General features: G+C 39.8%; 3 protein-coding genes across 3 annotated transcripts; 1 reads left to right on the forward strand and 2 right to left on the reverse strand.

The window, feature by feature from the left end:
* The first annotated feature begins 1,091 nt into the window (after positions 1–1,091).
* LOC103702294 (G-type lectin S-receptor-like serine/threonine-protein kinase LECRK3) lies at positions 1,092–4,067 on the forward strand. Its single transcript, XM_008784656.6, has one exon. The coding sequence runs from the start codon at positions 1,225–1,227 to the stop codon at positions 3,658–3,660; it is 2,436 nt and encodes an 811-aa protein (XP_008782878.4). The 5' UTR covers positions 1,092–1,224; the 3' UTR covers positions 3,661–4,067.
* A 6,995-nt stretch (positions 4,068–11,062) lies between these two features.
* LOC149751661 (uncharacterized) lies at positions 11,063–12,132 on the reverse strand. Its single transcript, XM_089926216.1, has one exon. It carries the CDS (start codon positions 11,992–11,994, stop codon positions 11,164–11,166), a length of 831 nt encoding a protein of 276 aa, XP_089782342.1. The 5' UTR covers positions 11,995–12,132; the 3' UTR covers positions 11,063–11,163.
* A 302-nt stretch (positions 12,133–12,434) lies between these two features.
* Positions 12,435–13,795, reverse strand: LOC149751662 (uncharacterized). The gene has a single exon (XM_089926405.1). It carries the CDS (start codon positions 13,659–13,661, stop codon positions 12,435–12,437), a length of 1,227 nt encoding a protein of 408 aa, XP_089782531.1. The 5' UTR covers positions 13,662–13,795.
* Positions 13,796–19,876: the final 6,081 nt, after the last annotated feature.

The following is a 19,876-nucleotide window of genomic DNA, read 5'->3' on the forward strand; positions in this document are numbered from 1 at the left end:
TCTCAACCTAACAAAGGTATTTTTAATCGTAATCACTATTCGTTACCTATATATAGACCCGAACTTGACCTAGACTCGGTCGAGCCCTTACTAGCATCGATCTTAATCAAGATATGGGTTTGCTTTTTATGAACCCCGCTTGACCCGATAGTTTACTCTATTTGTAACATAAATTTTATATTTTGTAAGAAAATATGAAATATATAAATAAATTTATCTTATCCTATTAACTTAAGTTTTTGGGACATGTGGTAATTTCAACATAATATCAGAGCAAAGGTCTTGAGTTCGAACCTTGTCTCAGTACTCTTTAACCTCATTATTAAAAATTTTACATGTTGGGCTCACCCATTAAATAAAAATCCGGCCCACATGTGAGGAGGAGCGTAAGAAAATATGAAATATATAAATAAATCTACTTTTAAGTGGTGATTTCAACACATGCATATTTTCATGTTTGTTATTAGGCTCATTAATTATATTTTGATTTTATATTAATATCGATAATTTTAAGGATTCACTTCCAATCCCGATTCATACACGATCGGATCCCCCAACCCAGACCAACAACAGAATAGAAGGCCTTTCCGCTTGAATTCAGCCATGTTGAAACTTAATTTGACCAATGATGGACCAAATGATTCAATAAACTTGAGAGTTAGGATTCAGTTCCGAACCTCGATCCAGTTCTCTAGGCTGACCATGCACGGGTCTCATGAAATTTGTGTTGGCCCATCAAGGCTTACGTGCTAGAAAAGAAACTTGAAGTCGGCTAACAGAATTTTAGATCCAGCCCAAAGTCCAATTGCAACCAGCCAGCTGATTAAACTTAATCCCAAATCTAGATCTGTTCTCTGCTTAAATCAGACCCCTTCTTACTTCTTAGATTCCAAAGCATAGAAAAATATGCAGGAATTGGTATGGATCCGAAGGAGCAAATAGGACAGTTTAAGCCCTAAAACTTTGACCAAGTCAACACAGCTTAAGCACATGTTGTCCCAATTCAAGTCTGCCTGGACTTATCGAGAAATTTTTGGCTTGACCGGAGAAACCAATTAAAAGTCGCCAGAACCCCCAAGTCATTCGGGAAAGGAAAGGTCCGCCATGGAGAAAAGTCATCACCGAACCATCGCCGTTCTCATAGGTCTTGTTATCGTCTCCAACCACCGCCCAATTAAGCCCGGGAACAAGAATAGCCAGTGGTGCTGAAAAAAATCTCTCACAATGGCATCCCTCGCTCTCTCACGCCATCTCATCCCCTTCGCTCTATTCCTTCTTACCCTCACTATCCCGGCAACGGCTCAAACCTATGCTCAAACCTATGCCAACCTGAGCCGGGGCACCTCCCTGACCCCCCTTGGCCGGGCCACCTCCTGGCCCTCCCCCTCCGGCGACTTCGCCTTCGGCTTTCGACGCCTCGATTCCAACGCCTCCCTCTTCATCCTCGCCATCTGGTTCAACTCCACCTCCCCCCAGACCATCGTTTGGTTCGCCAACGGCGACACCCCCGTGCAGGCCGGGTCCAAGCTCGAGCTCACCTCCGATGGCCAGCTCTCGCTCACCGACCAGACCGGCAACGAGATCTGGAACCCCGGAGTCAGTAACGCCTCCTACGCTGCCCTCCTCGACACCGGCAACCTCATCCTCTCCTCCCCCAGCTTCTCCTCCCCTCTATGGCAGAGCTTCAGCTTGCCGGCCGACACCCTCCTCCCGGGCCAAGTCCTGACCCCGGGGCTCAGCCTCTTCTCCCGCTTCATGGACTCCAACTTCTCCACAGGCCGGTTCGCTCTCGCGGCGCAGACAGACGGCAACCTGGTGCTCTACCCGGTGGCGCCGCTGCCCTCCAGAAACTTCTACGACGCCTACTGGGCCACCGACACCATGGGCTCCGGCTCCAACTCCCGGCTCGTCTTCAGCACGTCCGGCGACCTCTACTACGCTCTAACCAACGGTACTCAAATCAATATAACCTCCAACGGCACCTATTCGACCGAAGATTTCTACCAGAGGGCGACGCTCGACGTCGACGGCGTCTTCACGGTTTACGTCTACCCGAAGAAGGAATCAGAAAAGGCGATATGGGGGGACAAATGGACGGCCGTGGACGTCATTCCTTCAGACATTTGCACGAGAGTTCTGACCGACGTCGGGAGCGGCGCATGTGGATTCAATAGCTTCTGTGTGTTGGACGAGAATAAGAGGCCCGACTGCCGGTGCCCATCGAGCTATTTGTTCATGGATTCCGCCATGAAATTTAAAGGCTGCAAGCCAGACTTTGAGTTGCAGAGCTGCGAGCTAGATGAATCGGATTCGTTCAAACTGGAGACGGTGTCCGGTGTCGACTGGCCAAAGGCGGACTATGAGCATTACACACAGGTGGATGAAGAGAACTGCCGATCATTCTGTTTGAGCGATTGCTTGTGCGCGGTCGCGGTCTATAGGAACGGAGAGTGTTGGAAGAAGAAGCTGCCTCTGTCGAATGGGAGGACGGGAAATGTCGGAGGGAAGCTGCTCATCAAAGTGCCCAAATATAATGCCTCCTTTCCTCCGCCTCCAGGTACAGTTGGAGCCATGGAAAGAAATGATCGAAGCACTTTGATTCTCGTCGAATCGTTGCTTCTGGGAAGCTCTGGGCTTCTCAATTTGATCTTGATTACTGCAATCTTTGCTATGGTATACTGCTGCCACAGTAGGAGTTTGATGAAGCACAATCAGGACACGACCATGCTGGGGTTAAACCTAAGGATCTTCACTTACAAGGAGCTTGAAGAGGCTACCAAAGGGTTCAGCGAGGAACTGGGAAGTGGATCTTTCGGAGCAGTCTACAAGGGGTTGCTGCTGGCATCAGACGCCAGAACTTCGATTGCAGTGAAGCAACTACATAAAACGTTGCATGAGGACAGCGAGAAGGAATTCACCAACGAGGTGAGATCGATCGGCCAGACTCACCACAAGAATTTGGTTAGATTGTTTGGTTTCTGCAACGAAGGAACTCATCGGATTCTGGTGTACGAATACATGTGCAATGGGTCACTCACCAGCTTCCTGTTTGGGAGTGAGAGGCCGAGTTGGATTAAACGAGTACAGGTTGCCACGGGGATTGCGAGGGGACTTGCTTACTTGCATGATGAGTGCAGCACGCAGATCATCCACTGCGATATAAAGCCTCAGAACATACTTCTGGATGAGAATTTCGTTGCCAGGATATCAGATTTTGGGCTGGCCAAGCTTCTAAGAACCGACCAGTCTCGAACGAGTACGGGCATAAGGGGTACAAGAGGATATGTCGCACCTGAGTGGTTTAGAAATACGGCGATCACAGCGAAGGTGGATGTGTACAGCTTTGGGGTCATGTTGCTGGAGATCATATGCTGCAGGAAGAACCTGGAAGCAGAGGCCGGGGACGAGGACAGAGCGGTGCTGGTATATTGGGCTTATGACTGCTACAGAGAAGGGAATCTGGAACTTTTGGCAGGCAATGATGAAGAGGCGATGGCTGACATGGGGATGTTTGAGACGCTTGTGATGGTGGCCATTTGGTGCATCCAGGAGGAGCCATCGCTGAGGCCTTCAATGAAGAAGGTAAATCAGATGCTAGAAGGAGCAGTTATGGTTTCAGTTCCCCCAGACCCTTCATCGCATATTACTCCAATCAGATAAGCATTTAACTTCTCTGTTTTCGTTTTTTGGCCTACGTCCCCTGCTTGCTCTTAAGAACCTCAAAGGCCACCTTTGATTATTGCAATTCTAAGAGTCATGTATTACGTTAGTAAAAGGCAGACTACAGCACCAAATAGTGGTGTCACTTATAGTCTCCAAAGACACTGATGGCTTCTAGTTCTAGTCTCCAAAGATTGGAATCTTAATGCAAATTCGCCATAAATTGAGACCGAGGAGCAGAGAGAAGTGTTGAAGGAGCCCTCGCTTACATTCTCATGCACACGAGGGTAGCAGGACTGTAATCTAATGAGTTAGGAAAAGATTGCCCTACTAAAAATTATTCTTATTTATTCCCTGTTTGTGCATTGAATTAGGAATTAGTGGAAGATTCTTCCTCATTTTATCCACACTTGTACTCTCTCTTTTGTTTTTGTTTTTTTCTGGTTACATCGGCAGTTGATACTAGTCTCGCATGAGCACTACCATCTAAGTCATTGGACAAAATGCTATACAAAGATAGCGGAACATGTGCAAAGCGGATCTATAAAATATCACCAGAATGATGGGCAACATAGGAGGTGACCTAATCAGTAGCTCTATTTGACTTCTGAAACACGTGCACAACTTCGGAGACTTCACACTCCATCAATAGCCGCCTGATGTCCTGTAGATGTGTGTGGTCCTTAATTAATAACAGACCAGATCTATGTGAGTATTGAGCATACAGAGAACAAGATGGTGGTGACCCTCATGGAATGTTTTATTTGGTTGGTAAGATAAGATGGATGGAATTTACCAAAAAATATAAGATGTATGTTGTCTTCGGTACATCACTCAGTAGGAATTCTTAATTCTCTGTATAAAGTACAATCCTTATGGAATGTTTATTTGGCTTCACTACATGGGGATGTCAGCTGTCTTCAGTATATTGTGAGGTAGGAACTTCTGTTTTTTCAAGAGAACTGTTCTTCCACGAACCATGGAAGGCCAAGTAAAAAAGAGGGAAGGACAAATCTTCCGAGCAATGACTCTAGATAATGGTATGGTCTAGTGATTTTTGTTAGCATTTCTTTTCTCCGAGAGAAATGGCCGGATAATCTTGAGCACAAATTATGACCAAATCGCGAGTCAAGATGAAAAATCTTACATATATTAATTGGATCAAAAACTTTGTCCCGATCATGTTGCTATAAAATAAATGCATTGATTTAGTATATATTATGGTATATGTTTGATCTGAATTGATATCTAGATTTTGAGTTGGAACCCGTTTTATCCATCAGCTCATCTACTAAAATGGGCTCAACTTTAGATTTTGTTGGCTACTTCAGTTTGATGGCCCCATATTGAACTAATTAGTGAGGTGGGCTTTCATCTGAACACTATGTAAATAGTGTATAAGGTAGTCTTGATGTCTCCATTGCCTATGATGCATGTAGATAGCTCGGGTTAAACAAGCAGGTAAACACCTTGAACAGAATTAGACCATTGGCCTTAGAAAACTATTTTGGATTTGGGTCACAACTATTATAGTCTTTAGGGTGCTTGTTATTCCTATTTTTATATACATTGATCATTGCCCTACCTCTCTCGTCAGTCGAAGGTTCAGTATGGTTTGACAATGAATCAATCAAACCACTTGCACCCAATTCATTAGTCTCCAATAGTTGATTGTCTGGCTTGCTTGTACAAATGACAAAGAGCCAAATTCTTTGTTATTCCTTGGGGAGCTTGCTTTTTGTCATAGTCTTACATTGACTAATGAAAGAGATGTCGCATAAGTTTATTAGCTTGGGCTAGTTTTTTTTTCCAACAGCTTAAACTTTTGGGTTATGGGTCCATAACAAAAGGTATCAAACCCACGTCTATTATATATCGTAGTCTTTATTAGTCATGCGAGTCTCTCAATGCGGGATAACACGATCGAGAAGAACCCAGCAGGATCGAGCAGAATCCAAAATATAGATGGCCCTTAGTAGGAGCTAACTAAGTTTTTGGGCCCAAGTCTGTGACACTTAAGATGCCTATCAAGCGGTCTTTACAAATGTCCTAAACTTTGAGAAATCACAGTCATCGAAGAACTGATCCAAGATAATGTTACTCATGAGGAAAGTAGGGGCCCTCCAAATCATTTAAAATGAGAGGTTAGACTCCTTTGGGGCCATGATATGCTTTTAAATTTTGAAGGAACATTTGTACCCTAAAAAGAAGAAGAAGAAAAAAAATCTCAAAGATGCATGCTAACTTATCGTGCAGTGATAAGATTAGGAGTAAAAATTTAATCTATTTAACTTGTTTCAATCTATTATAAACCGAGCTAGATTACTCATTCAATAAAATGATCAAATTTAGATTTATATTTTTTAATCTATTTAATAAATAGGTTGAATTTGGATTAATATATATATTTTTCATTATGTATTCGATCTGGTCTATGTTTTGTCTAATCCAATTAGATTGCCACCCGTAGATGGGATTTGACCGGGTCTTACCATGCAGTGATAGGATTTGACTGCTCTTTTTTATGTAAATAAAAGAAAAGAATTTCACTATCTCTATTTTTTTATTTGTTGAAAGTCTCTCCCATACTTTGTATAGTTAGGCGTCCTAGCTTTGGCTGGTGTTTTCTCACACATAACGAATATGGGTGGAGCCCATAAAATCAGAGAGAATAAGAGAATACAAGGACGCTGGAACCACAGGCTTTGTCCTCTCACCAGCTTATGTATAATTTACCTGTGTAAATACTTAGTTCCTTTTTTTGATTTTTGTGCTTGATTGATTGATTCCCTATGCGCACTTTGTTAGTGCACGATGATTGGCCTTCATGGTGGAGGCCACTTGATGCACGGATCTTATTTTTCTCAAGTAAGGTGCAGCCCTCATCATGTCAGCCAATCATGCATGTCACACGGAGAGATACGCTAAGCTAAGGCACAAAAGGTGAATGCTCCACTTGGCAAATCCTTGGCAACCACTAGCCTTTGATAATGATCAACTGCTCATGATAGATGCTGGAAACTTTGAAGCTACAATATTATTCTTAAGCCAAGGAGGCTATTAGAAGACTTTTTCATCTTGTTTTACTTGCAATGATGCCCTTGGCATGTCGATTTGTGGTGTTGAAGATTAATGTTCTAATATTCCGGCAATGACTCTAGAACGTTTTTCAGACCTGTTCATGAATCAGAGAAGAGTCATTATTCTATGCCATTAGTTTGAACTATTCAAATGGAGGAGTCAGCCAAATGGTTTAGTTAAAAGCCGGTGGATCATGGGTGGTGACCCAGGACCAGGACAATGGTGTTACGAAAATAACGGATGGTAAGGAAAAACTTATCGGTTGAGGCGTGATATCACTATCCTTAAGAATAGATCACGCCCCTCGGAGAATGAATCTCGGTGTAGCAGGTAATGGCGGTCTATCATCGCTCAGGAACATAGAAAATAGCGGGAGGATGAACAAAAGGAAGATAAGATTTGCTTATTTAAAAGACACTTTTACAAAAAAAAATCGGTTATAAGTTTCCGGATCGAATCCACCAATTTTGCCTGGAACCACTATTGGGCTCATGCATGCATGGGCTACTTATTTTTTTTGCTTCACAAAGTTAAAAGGTTGAAGACTATATAAAGACCTTTTGAGTTTCATCTCTTTTCAATGTGGGACTAAAGAAATTATACTAGACAAAGACGACAAAAGACAAAAGAAGGGTAGACTTATAATTTAAAAATACTTCAACAAGTGGTGCATCTTAGTTGTTTGACTTTACAAAAATGAAGTAGAGATTTGTTATATTATCCATATGAACCTTCAGTTGCATCTTTCTGTTGCTATGTGATCTCTCATACACAAGTACATGGCATGTGTTATATCATGCAGCAGTCCATTCTCTGTTGAAGAACTAGTTATATTGGTATTAGAATATATTTTTGATTCTTTAAAACAATATTTTGCTTTTTTTGTGTGTGTATTTGTGTGTTTGCTTGCTCGCCATGACATCTAATTAGACATATAAGGCATTTGTATGCACAATATAACTACAGTAAACTGCCCTATGGTAATATTTGCTGATAATCCAACTATAATAAGTATCCGACATTGTGCAACACTTGCACAACATGTGTAATAAGTAGCACAACAATGACTCCAAAGCTTTCTAGATTATGTAAGTGCTACACTAATTACACAACTTTTCTCACAGGAGGCACCGTACTTTGTCGAGTATAAATCTTGCTTTTAAATATTAGGTTGTAATCAGGCACTAACGCTATAATTTTTGTAACGCCGCACTTTGCTCGTGAATGCAATAATGATTCTAATGTTTGACCATTCGCTAGAAACATTGCTTTATTTATGATAATCTTCTAGTTTTTTGTTGTCACCATGCCTTTGATCATCATCATACAAATTCTTTCCAATATATATATATATATATATATATATATATATATATATATATATAGTCATCCAAATCTATTAATATTATGCAAGTATCCATCCTTCCCATCTTATCCATTGCTCTACCATCTCCGAAGGGCCTTTACCAATGACAAGTCCGGCATTAGGTGAACCGCGGCTATGCTTTAAGTACGATGTTCTCTCTACGTGGCACTGTAATATTGTGATCCCGAAACCGAAATTTATTCAATGCGGGTCCCGCTTACCTATCCAGACACCTGCCCCCCCAGGGATTGCGCGAAAGAAGGATCCACTTCCCTCCGCGCCTATCCACCGATGGATCACTCACAGCACCGATCTAAAAGCACAACAAAATAACCATAAATAAGGCATTATCCTTTTCTCACAAAAATCAAGTAGCTGCATGAGGTAGAGCAAACAACAGGACTCGAGCATACCAGAGCAGAGAAAACCGACATCAAGGGCTCGTTTAGTTCGCGGGAAGCATTTTTCCTCCTAGAAATATGATTCTTGGAAAACAAATTCCTAGAAAGAGGATGCTTAGGAAAGTACTTTTGACATGTTTGGTTGACCATGGGAAAGTGACAAATTTACAAAGTACTTATGTTTGGTTGGCCATCTACTTTTCTGAAAAAGTTATGTATAATTTCTATTATGCCCTTAATAAAAATTAAGTCTTTAATGCCTCTTTAATGCTGAAGGGCCTTTTTGGGAAAAAATAAAAATAAAGTGATTTCCGCCTCATAGGAAAGTAACTTTCCCATGTTTCTCATGGGAAAGACTTTTTCATGAAATGTGGGAATCATATTCGCATGGGAATACAACTTTTCCATCGCTCTCATTTGAAAACTCCAACCAAACAAGAAGCATCTCAGTACTTTCTCGTTGACTACACTTTCCCCCCTTTTTTTCCCGCGAACCAAACGAGCCCCAAAGAAGTATTGAGTTGCTAGGTTTGCGGAATTTTTTTTAAAAAAATTGATGTTTGGATATATAATGTCTGAAAGAATAATTTTTAGTTTACCATGAAAAAGTATATATTTCAGAATTGCTTTTGTTTGGTTGAGCATCTAGGTTTTTTATAAAGTTGTATAAATATTTGTTATGCTTTTAATGAAGAGATAAATTTTATCTTAATCTACTTAAAAGCTTGATGATATTTTTGAATTTTTTTTTTCTAATTCTCATCCAATGAGAACAAAATTTTCTTATATCCTAAGAGTTTTTTTAATAAAATATGAAAATCTTATTTTCATATAAAAATACTTTTTTATTTCTAATTCCAACCAGGCATATCTCCATTTTTCAGTTGAAACCACTTTTTTTTTTTCTCACAAACCAAACCAAACGAGTCAAAGATAGGTTTCATTCTATCAATGAGGAGTGCATGATTTCTTGTTGGCTTGAAATGGACAAATAAAAACATTTCAGTCTGCCTCAGCATTTGGCATCATGGTCCCTACCATTTCCACCTCATAGCCATTGCATCATTATTGTCATGCTATCCATACTATACTAAGGCTCTGTTTGAGGGAGCTGTTAGTAGTAGAGCTTTTGGAAGTAGAGTTGTTAGAAATAGAGCTGTCTGAAGCAGAGCGTTTATAAAAATCTGTTTACTGTTTGGTAACCATTTCTAAAGTGTCGTGGCACTTTAATATGTGTTTGGTAAACAAATTGAGAAAATACTTTTGTGTGACAAAATGACCATAAAGGATATTACCAGTATTATATAACATAGCATAATAAAATATAATATGTATTAATACATAAATATATGATATAGTATAATATTAATGTAATATAATATAATATTATTATAATATAGTACTATAACATTATGTATTATAGAATAATAATTTAATATTGTTGGGGGAAAAACGGATTGCCCCAAAACGTATGAACGCATCACCGGCACGTGACCAAGGCGCCCGACCTGGAGGCGCCCGACCTGAAGACGCCCAACTTCGAGGCGTTCGACTTGGGCACCCGACCTCGGCACTCTTGACCTCAGAAGCCCAACCTCATTATCCACCCACTACGGTCACATCCTTCTGCAGCTCGATCGGGGACCATGCCCTGCTATCGCTGTCAACAATTAATGCGCATGGCCTCCGCATATTTCTGGCTCACTCAACAATTAATGCGCATGGCCTCCGCATATCTCCGGCTCACTCAACAATTAATGCGCATGGCCTCCGCAGATCTCCGGCTCGCTCAACAGTTAATGCGCATACTATCCATGGATCTCAGGCTCTCCACGGCGAACAGTTGACCCATTCAGCTACGTCCGATCAGCCACGACGACTCACTGGCTCCAGCCTGATCTTCCATGGCAATGCATTAATTCACACGATCATGCATTAATTCATACGATTGTGCTCAATCATGACGGTAATTCATTCGCCCCGTCACATCATAGGTAATCATGTACTCCTCTATAAAAGAAAAACCCCTCCCTCTTAGAGCGGGTCTGGACTCTAAAAACTAGAGAAGATAATCTCTCTCTCCTCTTACACATTAGCCCCCTCTAACTTAAGTATCAGAGGGCCGGCGTCGTAAACCCCGACCACCGGCTTTTTGCAGGTCCCTCGGAGGACGCCACCCGCCATCTCTTGCCGAAGCTCTCTCCTTCTCAGCCAGTGGTCGCCCCCGGGTCTAATTTCCAGCAACTATTAAATTATTTAACATAACATATCAATATATTATGATATAATGTAATATAATATTATATTTATAGTATAATACAATAATAAATATATAAAATATTATAATTGTTAGTGTAAATTAATTTTTCATCCTTCTAATGACCATTTATCTCTCTAACAAATTTTTTAGCTAGGTGATAAAATTGGTTAAATAATTAATAATATTTTTATTTATTTATTTATTTAGATCAGATTATTTGTCACTCACTTATTATTATTTTTTTATTTATTTATTATTTTATTTTATTGAAATATAGAGGCAGGGGCGGCTCAATGCATTTGGGGGCCTAAGGCGAACTTTCTAAGAGAGGCCTTTTTTTTAAATAATAATAATAATAATAATAAATTTTAATAAGTGCAAAATATTTTAAAAATTTATTTAAAAATAATCCGTCTAGCTTTTTGAGATGCAAAATTGCTAATCAAACTTTTGTACTCAAGATTCATTAAAATACTATTTTCAATCGATAATATAGCTAATCCATTTAATCTTTCTTGTGACATAGTTGACCGCAAATAAGATTTTATCAACTTTAATTTTGAAAAACTTCTTTCAGCAGAAGCAACTGTTACAGGTATTGTTAACAATATTCTGTAAGCAATGCATGCATTTGGAAAAGAATCTGTTTTTTTAATAAAACTTAAAGTATCAATAGGGGTACAAGTTTCTATTTGTAAAATTTCTTTTAAAACGTTTAACTCTGAAAATAGATCAAGACCATCAATATCAGAATATTCACCATGCTTTAAATAGTTTTCAAGATTAAGACAACACCTTTTCAAATTCTCTTCATTCAAAGATTTTAACTTTCTAAAATTAAACAAAAAACCAAAAAAATCTTCATATATGGTGAATTGTTCAAACCTACTTTGAATTGAAGAAATAGCTTGATCTACTACATATAAAAAGTAATCAATTCTAAAAGATTCTTCAGCTGATCTTATTGTCTCATCATCAGTATTTTCATCAAATTGTTTTTTTCTACGGATCACACGTTTTTCACGAAATGTAGGTTCTATTTCCATTTCATTTGCAATTTCTTTAGATGAATTCAAAGCATTCATAAATCCATTTTCTCTATAACTTTTTAAATAAGAAAGAAGACCTTTTAATTGATCTATAGCAACATCAATATGCATGTCTTCAGATTGTAAATTCTTACTAACTGAGTTAACAGCAAACAATATATCGTACCAAATATTCATGCCTAATAAGAATTCAAAATTTTCAATCTCATATGTAGCTAAACATATGGCTTCACTCTTTATTTTAGGATCTTCACTAGTTTCCGCTAATTGAATTAAGGCATCTCTTATTTTAGGAGCTTGATGTTTAATTGCTTTGACACTTTCAATACGACTTTCCCAACGTGTTTGTGATAAAGGTTTAAGAGTTAATGTAGATACATTATCTTGTAAAATTTTCCATCGTTTTGTAGAAGAAGAAAATAAGGTATAAATTCGTTGTATTACTCCAAAAAAAGATATAGCCTTAGGACATGAGTTAGCAGTATCACATAATACTAAATTCAAGTTATGACATCCACATGGTGTGTAAAATGCTCTAGGATTTATATCTAATAATCTTTTTTGTACACTTTGATGTTTTCCTTTCATATTAGATCCATTGTCATACCCTTGTCCTCTTATATCATTAACCTCAAGTTTATGTTTTTTATTATATTTATAAGTTCATTAAAAAGGCCCTTTCCAGAGGTATCATCTACTTCTAAAAATTCTAAAAAATATTCTTCTACTTTTACTGGACTTGTTGAAGTATCTACACATCTTAAAACTAGGGTCATTTGTTCCTGATGGCTTGCATCAGGAGTGCAATCAAGTATTACAGAAAAGTATTTTGCTTCTTTAATCTTTTTAATTATTATAGCTTTAATTTCAGACGCTAATATTTGAATCAATTCATTTTGAATATTATGACCTAAATAATGATTGTGAATTTCACCATGTTGAATGCGTCGAACATGTTCTTGCATTACTGGATCAAATTCTGCAATCGTTTCAATAAAACTTAGAAAATTTCCGTTATTGCTTTGATAGATCTTTTCATTCTTTCCTCGAAATGCTAAATTATTTTTTGCAAGATTTTTTACAACAGCAATAATTCTCAATAAAACTTTTTTCCAATGATCCTTCTCTTGATTTATTTGTTCTTGGAGACTTTTATCAATTGTCTTATTTTTTATCAATCTCACTTCTATATCAATCCACCTATTCATGCTAATGATATGCTCATTAGTTGTTTCATGACTTTTAAGCTTGATACTTAGATTTTTCCAATCCCTACTTCCTTCATTGACTAATTGACTCGTGCTAGACTTTGAATCAAATAATTTACAACAAAAACAATATACCCTATCCAAATCCTTTGAATACACTAACCATCTTCTATCATATTTTTCGCCATTAGGTAACTTACGAATATAATGTATAGTAGAAAAGTGTCTATTATTTTCATCCCTAGGAAAATGAAGATCATAATCTCTAATTGGACCTCTTTCTACTAATAGATCTCTCAACTTTGTATCAATATTTTTCCATTGACCAGGATCATATATATTTATAGAAATAGAACTAGTTTCATTAAATTCTACACTATCCTTATTTATCCTATCTTCATCTAATTTCTTATTGTGTTCTTCACTAGATATTGTTTGGTTGTCAATCTCAATTTGTTTCGTTCTTTTTATATCATCTTCTAACTCTATTTCGTTTTGAGTTGAACTTGATGTAGTGTTTTGTTTATTTGTGACAATAAATCTATCTAAAGCACCTTTTTGAGATTGAATGAGTTTTTCGATTTTTCTTTTCTTTTTGAGTTTTTCATACCCACATTCAAATTTTCTATTAGACATTTGAATCCAAAAATAATATTATCAAACCAAACAATTAAGACAATCACTACAAACAAATCAAAATAGAATAGAGTTGAAAATGATAAAACCCGAAATGCCAATAGAAGGGGTGCCGGACTCGACGACGAACTCCAGTCCCAACAAGCGGTGCCGGACTCGACGACGAACTCTGAACTCAAATCCCAACAAGCGGTGCCGAACTCAATTTTAATGGAGACCCTAGACATGAAAAACTATTATCAATTTTTAAGAATAGACATAAAATTTATTTTCAAGAATCCGACAATAAAAATTTTGATAGCATTGAAATATAAATAGTAAAGTGGAAATGGGTGCCGGGCTGCCGGCTGCCGGCACAGTTCCGGCAGCCGGCACATTCTGCCCAAAAAATAATTAATAAATCCCCCGTTCCCCAGTGCGTGGTTACCCTCAGGCCAGATTTCAATCACAACAGACATCATCTTCTCAAAAGAATAAAAAAAGTTGCACGGGACTATATCAAAGAGTTTGAGACTCAAAATCTTTCATACATATCATAAAGTGAATTTCTATTGACTATACAGCATACCGATGAATTCAGAATGTAATGCTTCAAGAATCTAAAGATAGCAAGAATGCCAAGAAAGGCCATAATTTGGGAATGGAATGCAATACTTTGGGGAAACACAATGCTATCGATGCATTTCCATCTTACAAGAATAATCAAATTGATTACAGTGGCACAAAGCCACAAACTGTAAGAAATCCCCACTCCCCAGACGGCCAGACCCAGACTGCCAGACAGGCAGACACCCAGGGGCGGAGCCGCGGAAACAAAGGGGAAAACGGAAAACAGGGGCGGAGCCGCTGAAACAGGGGCGGAGCCGCGGAACGGAAACAGGGGCGGAGCTGGACTGCTGGAGAAGCCAGAAGGAGAAGGAGAACTCACCTGAAACAGGGGCGGAGCCGCGGAACGGAAACAGGGGCGGAGCTGGACTGCGGAGCCGCGGAGGGCCGAGAACGAGAAGGAGACCTCAGACCTGGAGAAGAGACGCCGGCGTCAAGTCTCAAGAACCGATTTATCGAGATTCGAGGAACGGGAAGCCGGGAAGGAAGAGGAAGAACTGTTGAGTGACTTGAGGATTAGGGATTTAAGAACTCAAGGATGAAGAAGAAGACGCCGTCCACTTTGGTTATTTGGGATTTAAGAAGCAAGAAGACGGTGGCGTGCCAGGCGGATGGTTGGATGGAGAAGACGGGCTACCTAGTTGGCTACGCTAGGGCTTGGGCTAGTTGGCTACGCTAGGGCTTGTTGCCGTTGGCCTGGAAGGCTGGATGCCGGTTGCGGAGGACCGTTGGTCGCTGGCTCGCTGCCCGCTGGTCGCTGGCTCGCTGTCGCTGCCCGCTGGTCGCTGGAGGAGCTCGCTGGGCGGAGGCCGGAGGCGGAGGCCTTCCTTTGGTCCGAGGCCCTAGGCGACCGCCTCGATCGCCTAGGGCTCGGGCCGGCACTGTATAGAGGGATCGCCGGCCATGGGTGGTGGCCAGCATGGTGGCTGCCATCGTGGGCAGCCACGAGCTTCCAAAACAAAAAAAAAAGAAAAAAAAAGAAGAGGAAGAAGGAACAGAGGCGGCAGCATTGAGAGGAAGAAGAAGATAGAGAGGGAGAGGATGGGTGAGAGAGGAAGAGGCGGGATGAGGATTTTGGGAAAAAATGTGTGATTTAAATGGAGGTATTTTGGTCCAAAAACAGCTTTTTCGAAAAGCTCCAAATTGGAGCTTCTCTCCAAAAGCTGTTTTCAGCTTCCTGCAAAAGCTGAAACAGCTTTGCGAAAATTTTACCAAACACCATTTTTTATCTAAAAGTAATTTTGGAGGGCCAAAAAGTACGAAAAGCTCCCCCAAACAGAGCCTGATTTTGATCTTGACCGAGATATTGTCCTCCAGGATCACATCTTACATAAGTATCAGACAGTAACCAACAAATGATACATAGATCTTGACCCTTATTATCTCTCTTAATGTCAACCAATATAAATCTTGCTATATGATATAGAGAAAACTACTTTAACTATCCCAGATCCTTTCTAGTTCCTTTTACCCCAATTGCTGCTTTTTTTAATAAGTAAATATTAAAACCAACGCCTACAAGAGCAGTTAATTTTGTATTTATTGTATGACCTTAGATGAACAGGATTGATGGAGATAAATTAATTCAGCTCATTTGATCCACCAAAATAGCTAATGTATGAGGTATCTACCATTAAAAACCTTCGTACTGCTTATGATTATTATCGTAGGCACCAAAGCTTCCATGATCAAATCAACTTTATTAGCACCACCACTATTATTGTCCCAGCAACCACCAAGCGTAATTGCCACCAACATCACCTTAGCCATTATGACCACAATCACTGCAATCCATAATGCTGCAACCGCTATCTAACATTACTTACCATCCATCAATAACATCCTTCATTGTTTTAAGAGGCAGCTGCCTTAACCTTTTCATGCATCCCACATTCAATGGCAATAAACCCGGCAAGAAATCCAAGGCACTCTCCTCGATCCCAGGCTATCATCATAGAAGGTGGTCCTGATCATAAACATTTGACGGTAATTCCGGTGTTGATCCACAAATTCTACTGCTATTGCTAGATGAGTGTGCATGGTTTTAATACTGGTGGCCCAAGAAAGGGGCATGGTGCCAACTTTTGTCATATAAACTTCATGACATCTAGATACAGGCCCTCCCTGGGACCATCAGTGGTGGGGCTGAATCTACCATCTGAAGCTGTGGCTTTTCAACTCTCTTGGCATCTTGCAGCTTTTGGAGCCTTCCAAGTAGGAGTTGGAATCAATTCTGACATAGAGAGGTAAAATCCTGCAGTTGGGTCGTTCCGGTCAAACTCGAAGCTTTCACCATGAGCCACTTCTGTGTTTGCTTATATTGGTGACCAAGTAGTCAGCTTGAGCCCTATCTTCCTTGCGGATTCTCGGACTTGATTCTTTTTATAAACTTAGTATTACTTAAAAAAAATAGTTTTCTCGAAATGCCGGCTAGGGCAACTTGTCGATTCTTCTGATGCTGACTAATCAATCGGCTTGGAAGTTAGAATGGAGATGCCATAACAAACCCATCCAATCAAGCTTTCTCATCAAAAGATAAAGTTTTTTTAGCAGATCTCTCCAAACTAATCCGAGCGACAAATTCGGTTGACAGACCGCCACGACATGCTTTGAGGCTAGAATCCGGAGGCTCCATCGGCCCACGGCAAATATTCCGGTGATTCTCAAGTGCAAATACTCCCTAATTTCTTAAAAATTAAAAGTTGGCGGACCATGTTCGCATGTATATGGTGCGTGACAATTAATCAGCTAACCATTTGAATGACACGAACTGGCAGGTAGGTTGCATCCTCGTAAGAGTTTCTATCTTTGGTCTCTTTCATGAATGTCTGGGCGCCCCGACCAAGTAATACGAAGCCCCGCCTGGGAGAATCCAGCTCCTTTTGTTCAGTCACATCATATAGAGACAATTCAGAGATGGGTGCATTTCGGGGCTGCTTTTTTTTTTTTTTAAATGCATGGTAGATGCAGGAGCTAGCCTAAAAATCATTGTGCACAAATAGTTGGAGTTTATGTATGATTCCCAGCTTCTGATTTGTTACTTCATCTCCACTCCAAATTAGAAGCTCAGAAGGCTGAAGTCCTCATGCTGTTTCTCACATTTTTGGGCTACCTTGGAAGACTAAATTCCAGGTCTCTGCTTCAGATGTTTCTGAAGATCTGTGGTCTTGATCTTGCTGTTCTATCATATGCTGGCAGAAATTTTGTGATCTCTCTTAGAGAACATCTGTTTTTGTTCTCTGTAAATATTACTCTGCATATAATTGCACATTTCATACAATAAAAGCTTTGTGGCTTTATTCTAGCCTCCCTTTTCATCAGAAACCATTTCGGGTTGCCTTTGGTATTTAATTTGCACTCTTAAATTGGTGTCCAAGATGGGAAGGGCGAAGGATCTCTTGTGATGGCACTGCACAAACCAAGAGTGAATTGAACAATTGTTAACCAAGTTAAAAAGAAAAGGTTTAAGAATTTATTAATAACTTGGAGAATATTGCTACTCCAGTGTAGTTTGATATGAATGTGTATACTTATCAAATAGGCAGTCTCTGAAAATATAATTTTACTACGTGATCTCAAAATGTTATTTCACTGAAGGGAAGTGATTTGGAGGGGCCATTGGATGGCGCAATGCATGGTGTGGTAGGGCTAAAATAGAATATGTGGTCCTAGAAAAGTTGCTAGCTTCTTGTAAACCAAATAGACCTGTGTAAATGGCATCAATCCCCCTCTTGTTGGTTGGATAGGTTGTGAGGCAAGCACTCCATAACAATACTATTTAGTAAGACTTCAGCATGTGTAATCAGGAGCAGCTCAATGCATTTAGAGGCCTAAGGCGAACTCAGTAAGATGAGCCTTTTTTTTTTCTTCTACACTTTTTCTACACTAGCTGACCTAAGATGAACTCACTAACTTGAGCCTTTTTTCTTTTTATTTTGTCTTTGAAGCCTTCCCTGCGGTGGATCTTTTTTGGGCTGGGGCTTTAGGCGACTACCTCAGTCGTCTAAGAGTTGGGCCGGCCCTGCCTATAATGTGAGTAAAAATAAGGGACCGGGAGAAAGAAATGAAGTGGACACAATACATAAACATGACTCTAAGCCTCGGTATAGAGAGGATGCTTGGGAGTAAGTTAATAGTATAGAGAGAGTCGTTCAGAAAGGAGAAAAGAAAAGCAACTATACGTCATGATTGTTAGGTGTCTTGGTGATGCTCCCACCACGATATTATATATACACACATCAGGCATGCTTGATTTTAAAATATTAGATTTAATTTTTTTTGTCTATATCAAGTTGAATATTTACAAACATATAAAAAATATATATTAAAATAACAAATAATGCTGATAAACAATTGGTAGGAAAGAGGACTTCCACCCGCGCTAACTTTATGAGATGTCTTAGCAAGTAGCCAGACAACTAGTCACAAGGTCATTATTTAAAGGAAGGACTCGCTCGCTTGGAGATCTAGCTGTGTATCTATTGCTCATCAAATTAGATTGTCAAGTTAGAAAGTTTTTGAAACTCCAACAACTTCCCGACATGATAATGAAAGGTTAGAGGGGAGAAATGAAAAAAAGCCGTGGATTGTTGCTTGATACAATATAGCAACGGATGGAGGGGAGAAATTTATTAGGCCTAAAATTTTAATGGCAGAAAGGGGATGTCAAACGCGGTGGCCGTGCGAGGAAAGGTGAAGGGGGAGGAGATAACAACATAAAAAGACGAGGAGGTTGCGGCAGAGAGGGATATCCAAGGAGAAGACAGAAGAGGAGGGCGAAGATGGGACTACTACGATGGTCTCCATCCCTCCCTCTTACTCTCCATGAGATCAGGAAAAGGCCCTAAGTCGGGTTGGGTCATGTTTATCTGATTTGTCTTGAGTTGGATCGAATCAATCTGACTTACACTTGTGTCAGGCTGATTCAACCTAACTTATACTTGGCTCAGGTTGGGTTTTGAGTCGCATCACATCAGTACTCGACCCATTGATCGCTTAGTATTAACTGGTGAGCAATTTGTCATGCACTCCATGGCGCCATGTTCATAGGTTTTGGCTTGCGCAGTGTATCAAAAAATATGAAGTGGTTATAGAACAAATAGAAATAGGGGAGTGCAAGCACAACTCGAAGCCTCATGCACATAAGATTCTCCCGAGTTTAAGTATAGAGATAAAAACTAATTACACCATAAAGAAAAAAGAAGGGATCGATATACTTATATATCCTTACCAGATGTAATCGGTGGTGCATCAACCACCACAAAAAAAAAAAACAAAAACAAAAACAAAAATTATCAGGTATCTATATGAGCCGAACACTTTCATGCAGGTAGTAAAATGCTAAAATTAAGAAACAATACTTAAAACCAATGGGTAGAGAGATAGTACTCCAAGTAACATTAGTAAAGAGTTCCACCTGCCTCTGTTCCATCCAAAAGCTTGGTGGTTAGTTTAGCATTGCCCTGAGTTCGTGACATTTTCCTGAGCACCATGCATCGATCCAAGTGGATACGACCGCAAGCATGCTCCTTAACTGTTCATGCCCAAGATCGGGTACTTGCCGTCCTCAACCGGGTCGTATTCATTACGTTCTACGTACTTAACATTAC

This window comes from Phoenix dactylifera, chromosome 11 (assembly GCF_051530095.1).
Source record: "Phoenix dactylifera cultivar Ajwa chromosome 11, Ajwa_hap1_PhDact_Kaust_v1.1, whole genome shotgun sequence".
NCBI lineage: Eukaryota > Viridiplantae > Streptophyta > Magnoliopsida > Arecales > Arecaceae > Phoenix > Phoenix dactylifera.

Bases quoted from the DNA above. Each gene is read 5' to 3' on its own strand.
- LOC103702294 (XM_008784656.6), top strand. From the start codon at position 1,225: ATGGCATCCCTCGCTCTCTCACGCCATCTCATCCCCTTCGCTCTATTC.
- LOC149751661 (XM_089926216.1), bottom strand. From the start codon at position 11,994: ATGAATATTTGGTACGATATATTGTTTGCTGTTAACTCAGTTAGTAAG.
- LOC149751662 (XM_089926405.1), bottom strand. From the start codon at position 13,661: ATGTCTAATAGAAAATTTGAATGTGGGTATGAAAAACTCAAAAAGAAA.